This window comes from Oncorhynchus keta, chromosome 24 (genome assembly GCF_023373465.1).
Source record: "Oncorhynchus keta strain PuntledgeMale-10-30-2019 chromosome 24, Oket_V2, whole genome shotgun sequence".
Lineage (NCBI taxonomy): Eukaryota > Metazoa > Chordata > Actinopteri > Salmoniformes > Salmonidae > Oncorhynchus > Oncorhynchus keta.
In genome coordinates, this window is record NC_068444.1 from 35,871,370 (window position 1) to 35,884,978 (window position 13,609).

General features: G+C 43.2%; 1 protein-coding gene across 1 annotated transcript in view; it reads left to right on the forward strand.

Moving 5' to 3' along the window:
* The window catches only part of msh2 (mutS homolog 2 (E. coli)), a 31,363-nt gene extending 20,269 nt beyond the window's left edge, over window positions 1–11,094 (forward strand). Inside the window, exons 5-17 of the mRNA XM_035734561.2 lie at window positions 925–1,071; window positions 1,285–1,434; window positions 3,232–3,365; window positions 5,505–5,704; window positions 5,790–5,899; window positions 5,971–6,094; window positions 6,184–6,334; window positions 6,416–6,513; window positions 6,647–6,892; window positions 8,701–8,905; window positions 9,545–9,792; window positions 9,874–10,037; window positions 10,790–11,094. Coding sequence (XP_035590454.1) covers window positions 925–1,071; window positions 1,285–1,434; window positions 3,232–3,365; window positions 5,505–5,704; window positions 5,790–5,899; window positions 5,971–6,094; window positions 6,184–6,334; window positions 6,416–6,513; window positions 6,647–6,892; window positions 8,701–8,905; window positions 9,545–9,792; window positions 9,874–10,037; window positions 10,790–10,966 — 2,154 coding nt within the window. The 3' untranslated portion in view covers window positions 10,967–11,094. The remainder of the gene's footprint in view (window positions 1–924; window positions 1,072–1,284; window positions 1,435–3,231; window positions 3,366–5,504; window positions 5,705–5,789; window positions 5,900–5,970; window positions 6,095–6,183; window positions 6,335–6,415; window positions 6,514–6,646; window positions 6,893–8,700; window positions 8,906–9,544; window positions 9,793–9,873; window positions 10,038–10,789) is intronic.
* Window positions 11,095–13,609: the final 2,515 nt, after the last annotated feature.

The window sequence follows — 13,609 nt, forward strand, 5'->3', positions numbered from 1 at the left end:
TTCCCTCTGGTTGCACATTTAACATGCTGATAGAAATTAGGTAAAACTGGTTTGTGTGCCTATATTAAAGTCCCCGGCCACTAGGAGTGCTGCCTCTGAGTGTTTTCCTGTTTCCTTCTGGCCTTATACAGCTTGTTGAGTGGGGTCTTAGTGCCAGCATCGGTTTGTGGTGGTAAATAGACGGCTACAAAGAATATAAATGAAAACTCTCTTGATAAAAAGTGTGGTCTGCAGCTTATGAGATACTCCACCTAGGGCTAGCAAAACCTTGAGACTTCCTTACTATTAGATGTTGTGCACCAGTTGTTGTTTACACAGACCGCCACCCCTTGTCTTATCGGAGGCAGCTGTTCTATCTTGCCGATGCAGCGTAAAACCCGCCAACTGTATGTTATCCATGTCGTCGTTCAGCATAAGATATCCGTTTTTAATGTCCCGTTGATGGGATGGATATACGTGATCATAGTTAGTCTATTTTGTTATCCAATGATTGTACGTTGGCTAATAGGACGGATGGTGAAGGCAGATTACCCACTCGCCGTCGGATCCTTCCAAGGCACCCCGACCTATGTCCCGATATCTCTCTTTCTCCTGCGAATGACGGGGATGAGGGCCTTTGTCTGAAGTAAATCCTTCCTATCACTCTTTTTAAGGAAAAAAATGTCTTCCAGTACGAGGTGAGTAATCGCTGTCCTGATATCTAGAAGCTCTTTTCGATCATAAGAGACAGTGGCAGAAACATAATCTAAAAACAAGTTACAAATAATGTGAAAACACACAAGCACAATTGGCTAGGAGACCGTGAAATGACAGCCATCTCCATTGGAGCCATTGTAGAGGAGATGGCTGTAACCCAACAAAATTTGGAAAAAGTCAAGGGGTCTTGAATACTTTCTGATGGCACTGTGTATATAATGTGTGTAGGTGGTGCAGCGTGGCGGTGTGTTGCTGTCAGACAGAAAGAGAACAGAGTTCAGTAGTAAAGACATGACCCAGGACCTCAACCGACTGCTACGGACCAGGAAAGGGGAGGCCAACGCCTGCAACGTTCTGCCTGAACTAGACAAACAGGTAACACACACAAACCTACTCTTATAGGATGAGTCTTAATAAACAATTGTTGTTAACGCTGTGGGTCGGCCTGGGTTGCAGCAGTTTGTTATGCCAGCGTGCATTGCCAGTAGTAAAGTTATTTATATAACCGCGTCGCACATGGGATAATATGACTGTTTCCAAACACAACCCACTCTGTTAGTAGTAAAATGACATGTCTGTGTGTTCCAGGTAGCTATATCATGCTTGGCAGCAGTGGTTCGTTACCTGGAGTTGCTGTCTGACCAATCAAACTTCAGCTCCTTCAACTTGACGACCCTTGACCTGAGCCAGTACATGAGGCTGGACAACGCTGCTGTACAAGCCCTCAACCTATTTCAGGTACATTTCAAGTAACATTTAGCATTTAAGTTGATCAACTATGAATAATTCACATCACAAGCGCGGGCCAAAAGCGTCAATGTTCTAAAATGCTATTACGGGAGAACACCGTTCTCAAACATGCACCTGATGCGCATGTTTTTAAAAATAATGCGACAGAGATGGATATACAGCGTAATAGTAGAAACTTGGAGGGAATATCTGAAGATGCAACAATAGGGTTGTGCCTTACAGACAGAATAAGCTATAGGCTATGTAAAATGTCCAGGTTTCCATCAATGATATGGCTGGTTAGTCATGGCATATGTAATTATTTAGGTTATGGAAAAATATAATTTTAGAATATCATTCTAATGTTAAGCAAATAGGCCTATTAGAATGCACTTTTGACTCTCCCAGCCTGTATTTCTTTATTTTATTTTACCTTTATTTAACTAGGCTAGTCACCATAATTTGCAAATAAATTAATTAAAAATCCTACAATGTGAGTTACTGGATTTTTTTTCCTTCTCATTTTGTCTGTCATAGTTGAAGTGTACCTATGATGAAAATTACAGGCCTCATCTTTTTAAGTGGGAGAACTTGCACAATTGGTGGCTGACTAAATACTTTTCTGCCCCACTGTATATGAAATACAAATGGTATAGAGAGAAATAGTCCTATAATAACTACAACCTAAAACTTCCTACCTGGGAATATTGAAGACTCATGTTAAAAGGAATTACCAGCTTTCATATGTTCTCATGTTCTGAGCAAGGAACTTAAACATTAGTATTTTACATGGCAGATAATGCACTTTTACTTTCTTCTCCAGCACTTTGTTTTTGCATTATTTCAACCAAATTGAACATGTTTCATTATTTATTTGAGGCTAAATAGATTTTATTGATGCATTATAATAAGTTAAAATGAGTGTTCATTCAGTATTGTTGTAATTTTCCAAATGCATTTTAAAAATTGGCCGATTTTAATCGGTATCGGCCTTTTTTGTCCTCCAATCATCGGTATCGGCATTGAAAAGTCATAATCGGTCGACCTCCAGAAGCGAAGCAACACGGATGCTAGTCAGATTCTCAATCCCACGGGCACAAACATGACAAGTTTCACAACCCCGGTGAGCATTTGTCTCATCTGATATTTTGGATAAAGATCTTTGGTCACAAAAAATCAAATTAAACAATATACAACATTACTGCTCAAAAAGGTCAAGGCGACCATTCTTCAGTGACTGAAGGAGGGTGAAGCAGAGAAATTGAAAGCTGGGGAACACGCACACCTGTTCTTTATAGTATATTGTTATGTTTTAAAGGGGCAGCTGGTGGTGGAATGTAATGTCTCTAAATTAATTTCCTTCAGTAACCAGTTCACAATAACATTGTTCTTTCTTAGACGTACATGTTGTCAGCATGTTCACATTATAATTATTAATGTAATGTATGTTTTTGTTAAGATGCAAAAAGTTTTATTTTTCGTAACAAATAAAGTTTATGTAATATAGATGTCTCAGAAATACACCAGTTACTTTAAAAGCACTGCCAAGGACATAGACTCATGTTGGAATATCAACATTTAAAAAAACAAGTATTTGAATTTTGGGACAGTTGAAATTGCACTTTGGGACCGGAACGGTGAGGAAAAAATATGTTTGTCTCGAGCCATGGTTACTACATACTATTTAATCGACTTAGTGAGTATAAATTGCAGTTCAGTTTGCGGGTAACCCCAAACATTGTGCTCCTGGTATTTGTCTTGATTCCGAGCAGTCTGAGTCTGTCCTGATAGGCTCGTTCTCCCCAGGGTTCTCCCGATGACACCAGTGGAGCCCACTCATTGGCCGGGCTTCTGAATAAGTGCCGCACCCCTCAAGGCCAGCGATTGGTCAACCAGTGGATCAAACAGCCACTCATGGACAAGAACAGGATTGAGGAGAGGTGAGGTCCAACATCTCTTCAACCCTCTCTCCCTTTCTCTTTCACTCATCTCAGTACTCTACCAAAGAGAATGTCCATGAACAACTCCAGAAACTGCTTCGACAATAGAAATCCCTGATCAGGTTTGTAGGCAGCGTCAGGGCGACTTTAGCTCGCAAAGCTCATGCGCACGAATGTGTCATCAGGTCTAACGGTTGTGTTGTGCAAGCCATCAAATAAAAGGCACTCCTTTGATTATGAAGTTGTTTTTGACAAATGGAAGAGTCCATTTTGTCAAGGTTGTAGTAATGACTAATCATATGATAAAAAATGTATCATACCAACTATTACTGCCTGCTTGAATGGTGAATAGCTCCAATACACATGAAATGACCCCTGGAATCGATAGAACACAGCTCAGAGATTCACATATGATATAACATTCAAAATGGGTTAATCTTTCTTTTAAGGACGAATGCAGGGGTGTGTGCTATCTCAAGTTATGACGTCAGTGATCTTCAGGTCGCAAAGTCTGAGCTCTAGAAAGATGCTTGAATTTCCGAGTTGGATGACAGTTCAAAGTGATTTTTTTCCCCCCAGAGTTAATTGTTTTAAGTTCCCAAGTTGTCTTGAAAGCACCAAAGTCGGAGAGTTCCCGAGTGCCCAGTTGTTTTGAAAGCGGCATTATTGATCTATTAACTAATGTCACCAGGCAGGTCAATACTCCATCTCATCTGAACAGGCTGACATTTCAGGCTGTCTCTTCAAACGGCTCTTAAAAGAAAAGGGCATTTTCGACATTTCACAGTGTTCTTCCAACCTCCATAGTGTGGAATATATAAAACACAGGAAAATCAAGTCAACTGCAGGATTTGAATATGCGATCATCTGACTTCGACCTCTTTTGCTAACATGGCCTTCAATATGACATCTTCAAAGCAAGTCATGTCGCACTGCTGTGAGTGGACGTCAACATTAGTACATTGACACGTTTTATTCAACAAAAGCAATGTCACAAAATATCATTGCGTCAATTGTAATGGAAGCCACAGATGTAGGATACATTTTCTAAAGCTAGAATACATTGTTATCCATTCGACCGGTGGATTCTATCGTCCAAATTTAAAAACATTTTTACCTTTTATTTAACTAGGCAAGTCAGTTAAGAACAAATTCTTATTTTCAATGACAGCCTAGGAACAGTGGGTTAACTGCCTGTTCAGGGGCAGTACGACAGTTTTGTACCTTGTCAGCTCGGGGGTTTGAACTTGCAACCTTCCGGTTACTAGTCCAACGCTCCAATGTTATTACATACACTTAGGATTATTACTAAATGTCAGGAATTGTGAAAATTGAGTTCAAATGTATTTGGCTAAGGTGTATGTAAACCTCCGACTTCAACTGTAACTATGAAGCTCCACATTTAATTCCAAATGCCTACTGCTTGCAAAATCCAGTCATTCAACTCTAAAAATATTTATTTGCGAGACACGGCTGGTCTTGACTTTGAAGAATGCCTGAATTGCTTTATACTGCAATTCAGTTTCACCATCAAATTGTTAGATTTTTACTAGGCCTTCATGAGTGCAAGGTACGCCATGAATATTAGGCTTTTCTTGCATTGTATCCATGCTGGCTTTTGCGATGGGTGGGCAGGGCATACAGTGTGTCGCCACTTTATTAATGCACAATTTGCTGAAATGGAAACACTTAAACCACTTTAATTTTATTAAACATTCTAGATTTAAAAAAAAGTTTTGACAACAGTTCAATGGAAACGCACCATGGCAGGCAATTGTCGCATCTACTTCCTTATGCAAACTTTCTAAATGTCAACAAAAAAAATCACTGGACAAGTTAATGGAAACTTAGCTACTGGCTCGACTGTCGGTTGTGCCTTTTTAGATTTGAGAGAAAAATAAATTAAAGGATACATTTTTCACTTCTCCCATTGACTTCCCAACCCCCTGGTCTGTCGAGCCTGCTCCGAGGCGTTCCCAGAAGTATTAGCAGTGTTTCCTGTAGCCCTCTGTTCTGCTGCCACCTTCTGGTCTTACCTAGTACTGCAGACCCTACCTGTGAATTCTCATTGGTGTGTGTGTGTGTGTGTGTGTGTGTGTGTGTGTGTGTGTGTGTGTGTGTGTGTGTGTGTGTGTGTAGACTGGACCTGGTAGAGTGCCTCGTGAATGACGGTGAGGCCAGACAGACTCTTCAGGACGATCTGTTGCGGCGGTTCCCAGATCTCCACCGCTTGTCCAAAAAGTTTCACCGGCTCTCGGCAACACTGCAGGACTGTTACCGTGGTTACCAGGCCGTGGGCCAGATCCCTGCACTTCTGTTGGCTCTCGAGAAACACCAAGGTACACACGTGCACGCACGCACACACACACACATACTAAGATGCGCGCGCGCACACTAACTCCCTAGCGCCATCCTGTGTTGTAGGAAGTCACCAGATGCTGTTGGAGGCCGTGTTCATCTCTCCTCTCAGAGACCTGCAGGCTGACTTTATCAAGTACCAGGAGATGATAGAAACTACACTGGATATGAACCAGGTAGGGTGTGTGTGTGTGTGGTGTGTTCCGTGGTAGAATACACTAGATGTGAACCGTGTGTGTTTTTGTAGGTGGAGCACCATGAGTTCCTGGTGAAGGCATCGTTTGACACGGTGCTCTCTGAGCTGAGGGAGAAGATGGACACACTGGATAACAGCATGCAGAGTGTACTGAACAGCGCAGCACGGGAACTGGGTACACCACACAGACACAGACAGACACACACACAGAATAGACACACACCAGTGTATTTCATTTGTGTGTGTGTGTGTGTGTGTGTATAGGTCTGGATGCTGGTAAGACAGTGAAGTTGGAGTGTAACAGTGTGTTGGGGTATTACCTGAGGGTGACCTGTAAAGAGGAGAAGAGTCTGAGGAACAACAAAACGTTCACAACGCTGGACGTCCAGAAGAATGGAGTCCGGTTCACCAACAGGTTTGGCGCGCTCACACACACATACACACAATTTGCCCCGCGGTGAGCTAACTTTTTCTTTGTGTGTGTGTGTGTGTGTAGTAAGCTGAGTTCTTTGAATGAAGACTACACCAGGAACAGAGAGGAGTATGAGGAGGCTCAGAACGCCATCGTGAAGGAGATCATCAGCATCGCCGCGGGTGAGTACACACACACACACACACACACACACTGCAACTTCCTATCAGGTTTGATGTAGCATTTTTGGTAGAAATTAATGTTGGAACAGAGTCTCCTTTTTCGTTTCTTAAATATACCCTTGGACGTCCCCAGGTTACGTGGACCCCCTGCAGTCGTTGAGTGACGTCATCGCCCAGCTGGATGCGGTGGTCAGCTTCTCTGTGGCGTCAGTCTCTGCCCCCATCCCCTACGTCAGGCCACGCCTCCTGGCTGCGGACCGCAGGCGCCTGGAGCTCCAACAGGCCAGACACCCCTGTCTGGAGTCGGACGCAGACACAGCCTTCATACCTAATGATATATCCTTCATACAGGGGGAGCAGAGCTTCTATATCATCACAGGTACACATGCACAGCTCTTTTATTTTGAGAGGATTTCAGGAGGCTGCAGCCGTTCATTCACCCGTTTAAACGGGATTTGACTGAACACCAAGTCGGAGGACATTAAAAACAAGGGCTAAGTTCCATTCGCGATCTCCGGTTTGGTACTATAATTTTTGTTGCGTTCGGTACTTCTGTCACACGTCTCTCACACGATTGAGAGGATCAAGTCTATAGCGCGAAGAGGTAAGATCCCGCTACACTTATTCATTGCTAGAGCTGTCTGGGCTGCATTGTTAACTCCCAACTCCTGCTGCACACAAGTTAGCACACTTGAATAATGCAACACGGCATGTTGAAACTGTTAATTACTGTTCGCAAAACAATGTCCACACTGGCTAAAACACTTTCACAATCCAAGAAGATACTGGTAGCTTCCAGCTTTAATTGTAGGCTAACTTTCTCTGCTAATTTACAGCTGAATTCACTACCCTCATACTTTGTTTGTGAAACCATAATGCAAAATATGCTGATTTCAAAGCTGATTGCCACCAAAAGCGTTATTAATTCACTTAGTCTCCCTCGCCAACAAAAACACATTTGCTTAATCTTCCTCGCCTTCTGGTTCCCACAAAGTCAGATTGCACTTCCTCTCCTCATGTCTCATTACTTTCTTAGAGCCGGCGCACACTTTTATCAGGGTGCTTCTTCTATGCAAATGTTGTTGGTCAGGACAACACAATAAGTTCTCCTGGCAGTTGCCAATTAAATAAATCCTAAATGGAAGGCACTTTGTCATCTGTAGCCCCGTGAAATGAGCTAAAACAAACTCAATAATATGCCTTCACCTGTATTGTGAGTTGACCTAGGCTACATCTTGATTTACCCAGTTCATCAAGAGATGTACCATTCAAATAATTGATTATCTTTATGTTTTGGGAGTTAGATTGGTAAAAAGTCAATTGACTGGATAATTGATGAATTAACCCTTGGCCTACAATCGGAAATCAAAGTAACATCATAAAAAAAAATCTGCATCAAAATGTATCAGTTTAAGATGGAGATCTTCTTTTTGTTGTTGTTGCATGGCTGCGTCTCAATCCGCCGATATTGCCCTTCCGCCTCTGTGGTGAAAGGTGGCAGAGCTAGAGCAGTGTTTGTCCGACCGTGAGACATAGCGAAAAGTCGTTCTTCTCACGAAAACGTCTGTGGCGTCCGAACGGTTTGTCCTATAAAACTATTATGACTCTATTGAAAGATGACCCTCACGAACACGATGGTTTTGCTCTAGGATGCCAACAAGACTCGTCTTAAGATCCCCGGTACCAGATTTTAAAAAATGAACGTTGAGTGCCTAAAATAAGTACATGTAAATGAAAATAAACACATGGTTTCCTGATCTGATCTCAGATATAGGACAGACACTTCAGAACAAACTTTGTTTTGGACTGACCTCTGTTCCATTAAGTGAATCTGTTATTCATTGCGTTTGTATTGGCTAATGGCAGTAATGCCAAATTCAGTGTTTCATCCAATCATTTTGTTAAAATTTGATCTTAAGGAGTCTTAAAATTCAAAATCCAATAGTTAACCTGGTATCGAAGTCAAATTTATGGTATCAGGACAACACTAGTGTCCATACCATAGTCTTTATAAGGGTCAATACCCATAAACTGAGCACACCATGGAGACGTGTACATTTGTCTTGATACATTTAGCCTGAGAAATGCACAATGCTCTTCTGTACTGTATGTGCTATGTTCATTTTAGGACAAACACACACCCCTCTGGCCTGACGTACAGATTTACACTAACCCTCCCCTCCACAGGTCCTAATATGGGCGGGAAGTCTACCTTCATCAGGCAGGTGGGCGTGATCTCTCTGATGGCTCAGATTGGCTGCTTTGTCCCCTGTGAGAAGGCGGAGCTAAGCATGATTGACAGCTGTCTGTGCCGTGTGGGGGCGGGGGATAGCCAGCTCAAGGGCGTGTCTACATTTATGTCCGAGATGCTGGAGACTGCAGCTATTCTCCGGTGAGAGCACGCACGCACACGCCACCATCTCTGCAGCTCTTTTCTCTTTTAGTTTAGTCAAATCCTTTGCTCTCCCTGATTACATGATCAAAGTGCTTTGTTGTGCATCATTGATAATGAACATGTACAGGAAACTGCAACATAAAGGGTATTAATAGGGCTTTGGGGCACCACGAGCCAGAACAGCTTCACTGTACCTTGGAATAGATTCTACAAGTGTTTGAAACTCTATTGGAGGGATGCGACACCATTGTTCCACAAGAAATTCCATAATTTTCTGTTTTTTTGATGGCGGTAGAAAATGCTATCTAATGCATATGTTTTTAATTGGGTTGAGGCCTGGTGACTGAGACGGCCATGGCAAATGATTTACATCGTTTTCATGCTCCTCAAACCATTCCGTGACCACTAGTGCCCTGTGGAAGGAGGCATTGTCATCCCATCATAGCCATGATAGCCAAAATAATAGCCTGCCCAGCATTTTTTTTTATACATGACCCTAACCATGATGGGATGTTAATTGCTTAACTCAGCAAACACACCTGTGTGGAAACACCTGTTTTCAATGTACTTTGTATCCATTATTTTTGGCAGTTGCCTGTATGTTGACTCAACTGTTACACTGTTTTCTCTCCCTAGCGCTGCCACAAAGAACTCTCTAATAATAATCGATGAGTTGGGTCGCGGAACATCTACATTCGATGGCTTTGGTCTGGCCTGGGCCATCAGTGAACACATCGCCTCGAAGATTGGCTGCTTCTGTCTGTTTGCCACTCACTTCCATGAGCTTACGGCGTTGGCCACACACCACCCCACCGTCCGCAACCTGCACGTCACCGCTCTGACCACTCAACACACACTCACCATGCTCTACAGGGTCAAACCAGGTACACACACACTACACTGTAGTATCCAGTATATACACACAAACATCAGAACAGCAGTTGACAAAGTATGTGTGTGTTTAGGTGTGTGTGACCAGAGTTTTGGGATCCATGTGGCGGAGTTGGCGTGTTTCCCGCCGGCGGTGGTTGCCATGGCAAAGCAGAAAGCTGCAGAACTGGAGGAGTTTCAGGAGGAGCCGAGTGGGGAGGAGGGGCCAGAGGCCAAGAAACGACGCAGCGATAAACGGGTAAACGCACACACTATTACAACGTTAAGACAAGGTCGTTTTGGCATGTAGAACTATACAGAACAAAAATATAAATGCAACATGCAACAATTTCACAGTTTACTGAGTTACAGTTCATATAAGGAAATCAGTCAATTCAATTAGGTCCTAATATATGGATTTCACATGACTGGGCAGGCGTGTAGTTTGAGGGCATAGGCCCAGCCAATCCATGTTCGTCTTCGGCTTTATTACAGACAGAAATACTCCTCAGCACCACCGCCCGCCCCAACCCCCCTCAGACAATCCCACAGGGGAAGAAGCCGGACGTAGAGGTCCTGGGCTGGCGTGGTTAGTGGTTGAGGCCAAATTCTCTAAAATGACATTGAGGCAGCTTATGGTAGAGAAATTAACATTCAATTCTCTGGCAACACCTCTGGTGGACATTCCTGCAGTCAGCATGCCAATTGCACGCTCCCTCAACCTGAGACATTGGTGGCCTTTTGTCCCCAGCACAAAATCATGCTTCTTGATATGCCATGCATGTCAGCTGAATGGATTATCTTGGCAAAGGAAAAATGCTCACTTAAAGTGATGTAAACACATGTTTGCACAAAATGAGAGAGAAATAAGCTAATGGAAAACTTCAGGGATCTTTTATTTCAGCTCATTAAACATGGGACCAATACGACATGTTGCTTTTATGTATTTGTTGGGTGTAGAATGACTTGGCTTCATAATTACTCCAACCTTCTAATACCATCTCTTTCCAGGAGGGAGAGGTATTGATCCAGTCGTTTCTGGAGAAGGTGAAATCTCTTCCGGCAGTCACCATGACTGACCAGGAGGTGAAGGCGGAGCTTAGAGCCATGAAGCAGGAGCTTGTTGCCCATAACAACGCTTACATCACTGAGCTCCTGGCACGCTCCGCCCCTATCCACACAACCTGAGACCGGTCGTACGGTACACACACACATACCCTAGTGAGGTGTCATCTACAGTAGTTTGGTCAATTTTCCCTTAACATTTTTCTCGTTATTTTACCAGGTTACCAATAAAATAAACCTCTTTAAACAAATGCAAATCATTGTGTTTTCTTGAAAGTAATGATGGTTGCACGAATAAACCCCATCCCTCGTAGCTGAAATCATTAGTTTCTATTGGACTAATTCGGGTAGGTCCCTCCAGTTTTATAGGCATACTGCATTTCAGTAAAAGTTAAGAAACGATTTATTGAATGTCTATGCATAAATACATTGGGGTAAATCATACAGACAAGTCATTAACAGAATCTTTTTTCAGATCAAGTTCAAGCTATAAATAATGTTGGTGTGGGTTTTGACACGCATCAAATCTGAGTGAGACTTTATTTTATTTAGCCTGGCTGACATGACTCGTGGTACACAGGGTCATGGCTAGAAGGGATCCAGCTTTTGTCAAATTAACGGCAAAAGTATAATTTTGCCCATAGTTTAACGACCTGGACCCTCCTAGCCATGACCAGCGACACACAGCTTGTTTCTCTAAACTTGTTTTTCTTTCTGGGGGTGGGGTTGAGACCTATCATGCTTTGGATTGGTATAGGGCAGCGCTCGAGTGAGAGACCGAGGGGGAGGGCAAAACAATTAGTAAGAAAGCTCAGGTCCCTTCATTAGATGCTTCATACCTACATCAAGGAGCATTTCCAGACTCGGAAGTCAGAAATACTGAATTTGGCTTCAACCAGATTAGCTCCGGATGCCTGACAGAAAAAAAGACATGGCCTAAAACTTTGGCAACTAAGTTGTTTTTTTTACTCTTTGTGCTGGATAATAAGAATAACACCAACAGATAAAAATAAAAAGATGGTCACTTCGAGTTCTTAGGAAACTATGCAGTATTTTTGTTGTACTATTTCTTACATTTTCTACCCTGCGAAAAACTTTAGGATATAGGAGCACCACCAACATTATGACCAGGAATACAACTTTCCCGAAGTGGATCCTCTGTTCGGACCACCACCCAGGACAAATGATCGCCAATGTCCAGTTTCTTGACAAAGGGAGATGAAATTCGAGCCAGGGTTGTCTTCCAGAGTAACATTCTCTGTTTCACGGAACCATGGCTCTCTCGGGATATTTTGTCGGAATCGGTTCAGCCACCGGGCTTCTCCATGCATCTCTTCAACAGAGAAACACCTCTCTGGAAAGAGGAAGGGTGGGGTGTATGCTTTATGATTAACGACTCATGGTGTAATCATAACATACAGGTACTCAAGTCCTGCTCACCCGACCTAGAATTCCTTACAATCAAATGCCGGCCGTTTTACCTACCAAGAGTTCTTTTCAGTTATCACAGCTGTGGACATTCCCCCTCAAGCGAACACCAAGACAGCCCTCCAGGAACTTCACTGGACTCTATGTAAACTATACAGTTGTGGCCAAAGGTTTTGAGAATGACACAAATATAAATGTTCAAAGTCTGCTGCCTCGGACGATATTACTATGCAATACTGAAGTATAATTACAAGCATTTCATAAGTGTCAACGGCTTTTATTGACAATTACATGAAGTTGATGCAAAGAGTCAATATTTGCAGTGTTGACCCTTTTTCAAGACCTCTGCAATCCGCCTTGGCATGCTGTCAATTAACTTCTGGGCCACATCCTGACTGATGGCAGCCCATTCTTGCATAATCAATGCTTGGAGTTTGTCAGAATTTGTGGGTTTCTGTTTGTCCACCCGCCTCTTGAGGATTGACCACAAGTTCTCAATGGGATTAAGGTCTGGGGAGTTTCCTGGCCATGGACCCAAAATATCAATGTTTTGTTCCCCGAGCCACTTAGTTATCACTTTTGCCCTATGGCAAGGTGCTCCATCATGCTGGAAAAGGCATTGTTCATCACCAAATTGTTCCTGGATGGTTGGGAGAAGTTTCTCTCGGAGGATGTGTTTGTACCATAATATATTCATGGGTGTGTTTGTTCTTAGGCAAAATTGTGAGTGAGCCCACTCCCTTGGCTGAGAAGCAACCCCACACATGAATGGTCTCCAGGATGCTTTACTGTTGGCATGACACAGGACTGATGAAAGTGCTCACCTTGTCTTCTCCAGACAAGCTTTTTTCAGGATGCCCCAAACAATCGGAAAGGGGATTGATCAGAGAAAATGACTTTACCCCAGTCCTCAGCAGTCCAATCCCTGTACCTTTTGCAGAATAGTCTGTTCCTGATGTTTCTCCTGGAGAGAAGTGGCTTCTTTGCTGCCCTTCTTGACACCAGGCCATCCTCAGTCTTCTCACTGTGTGTGCAGATGCACCTGCCTGCTGCAATTCCTGAGCAAGCTCTGTACTGGTGGTGCCCCGATCCCACAGCTGAATCAACTTTAGGAGACGGTCCTGGCGCTTGCTGGACTTTCTTGGGCGCCCTGAAGCCTTCTTCACAACAATTGAACCGCTCTCCTTGACGTTCTTGATGATCCGATAAATGGTTGATTTAGGTGCAATCTTACTGGCAGCAATATCCTTGCCTGTGAAGCCCTTTTTGTGCAAAGCAATGATGACAACACATGTTTCCTTGCCGGTAACAACAATGATTCCAAGCACCACCCTCCTT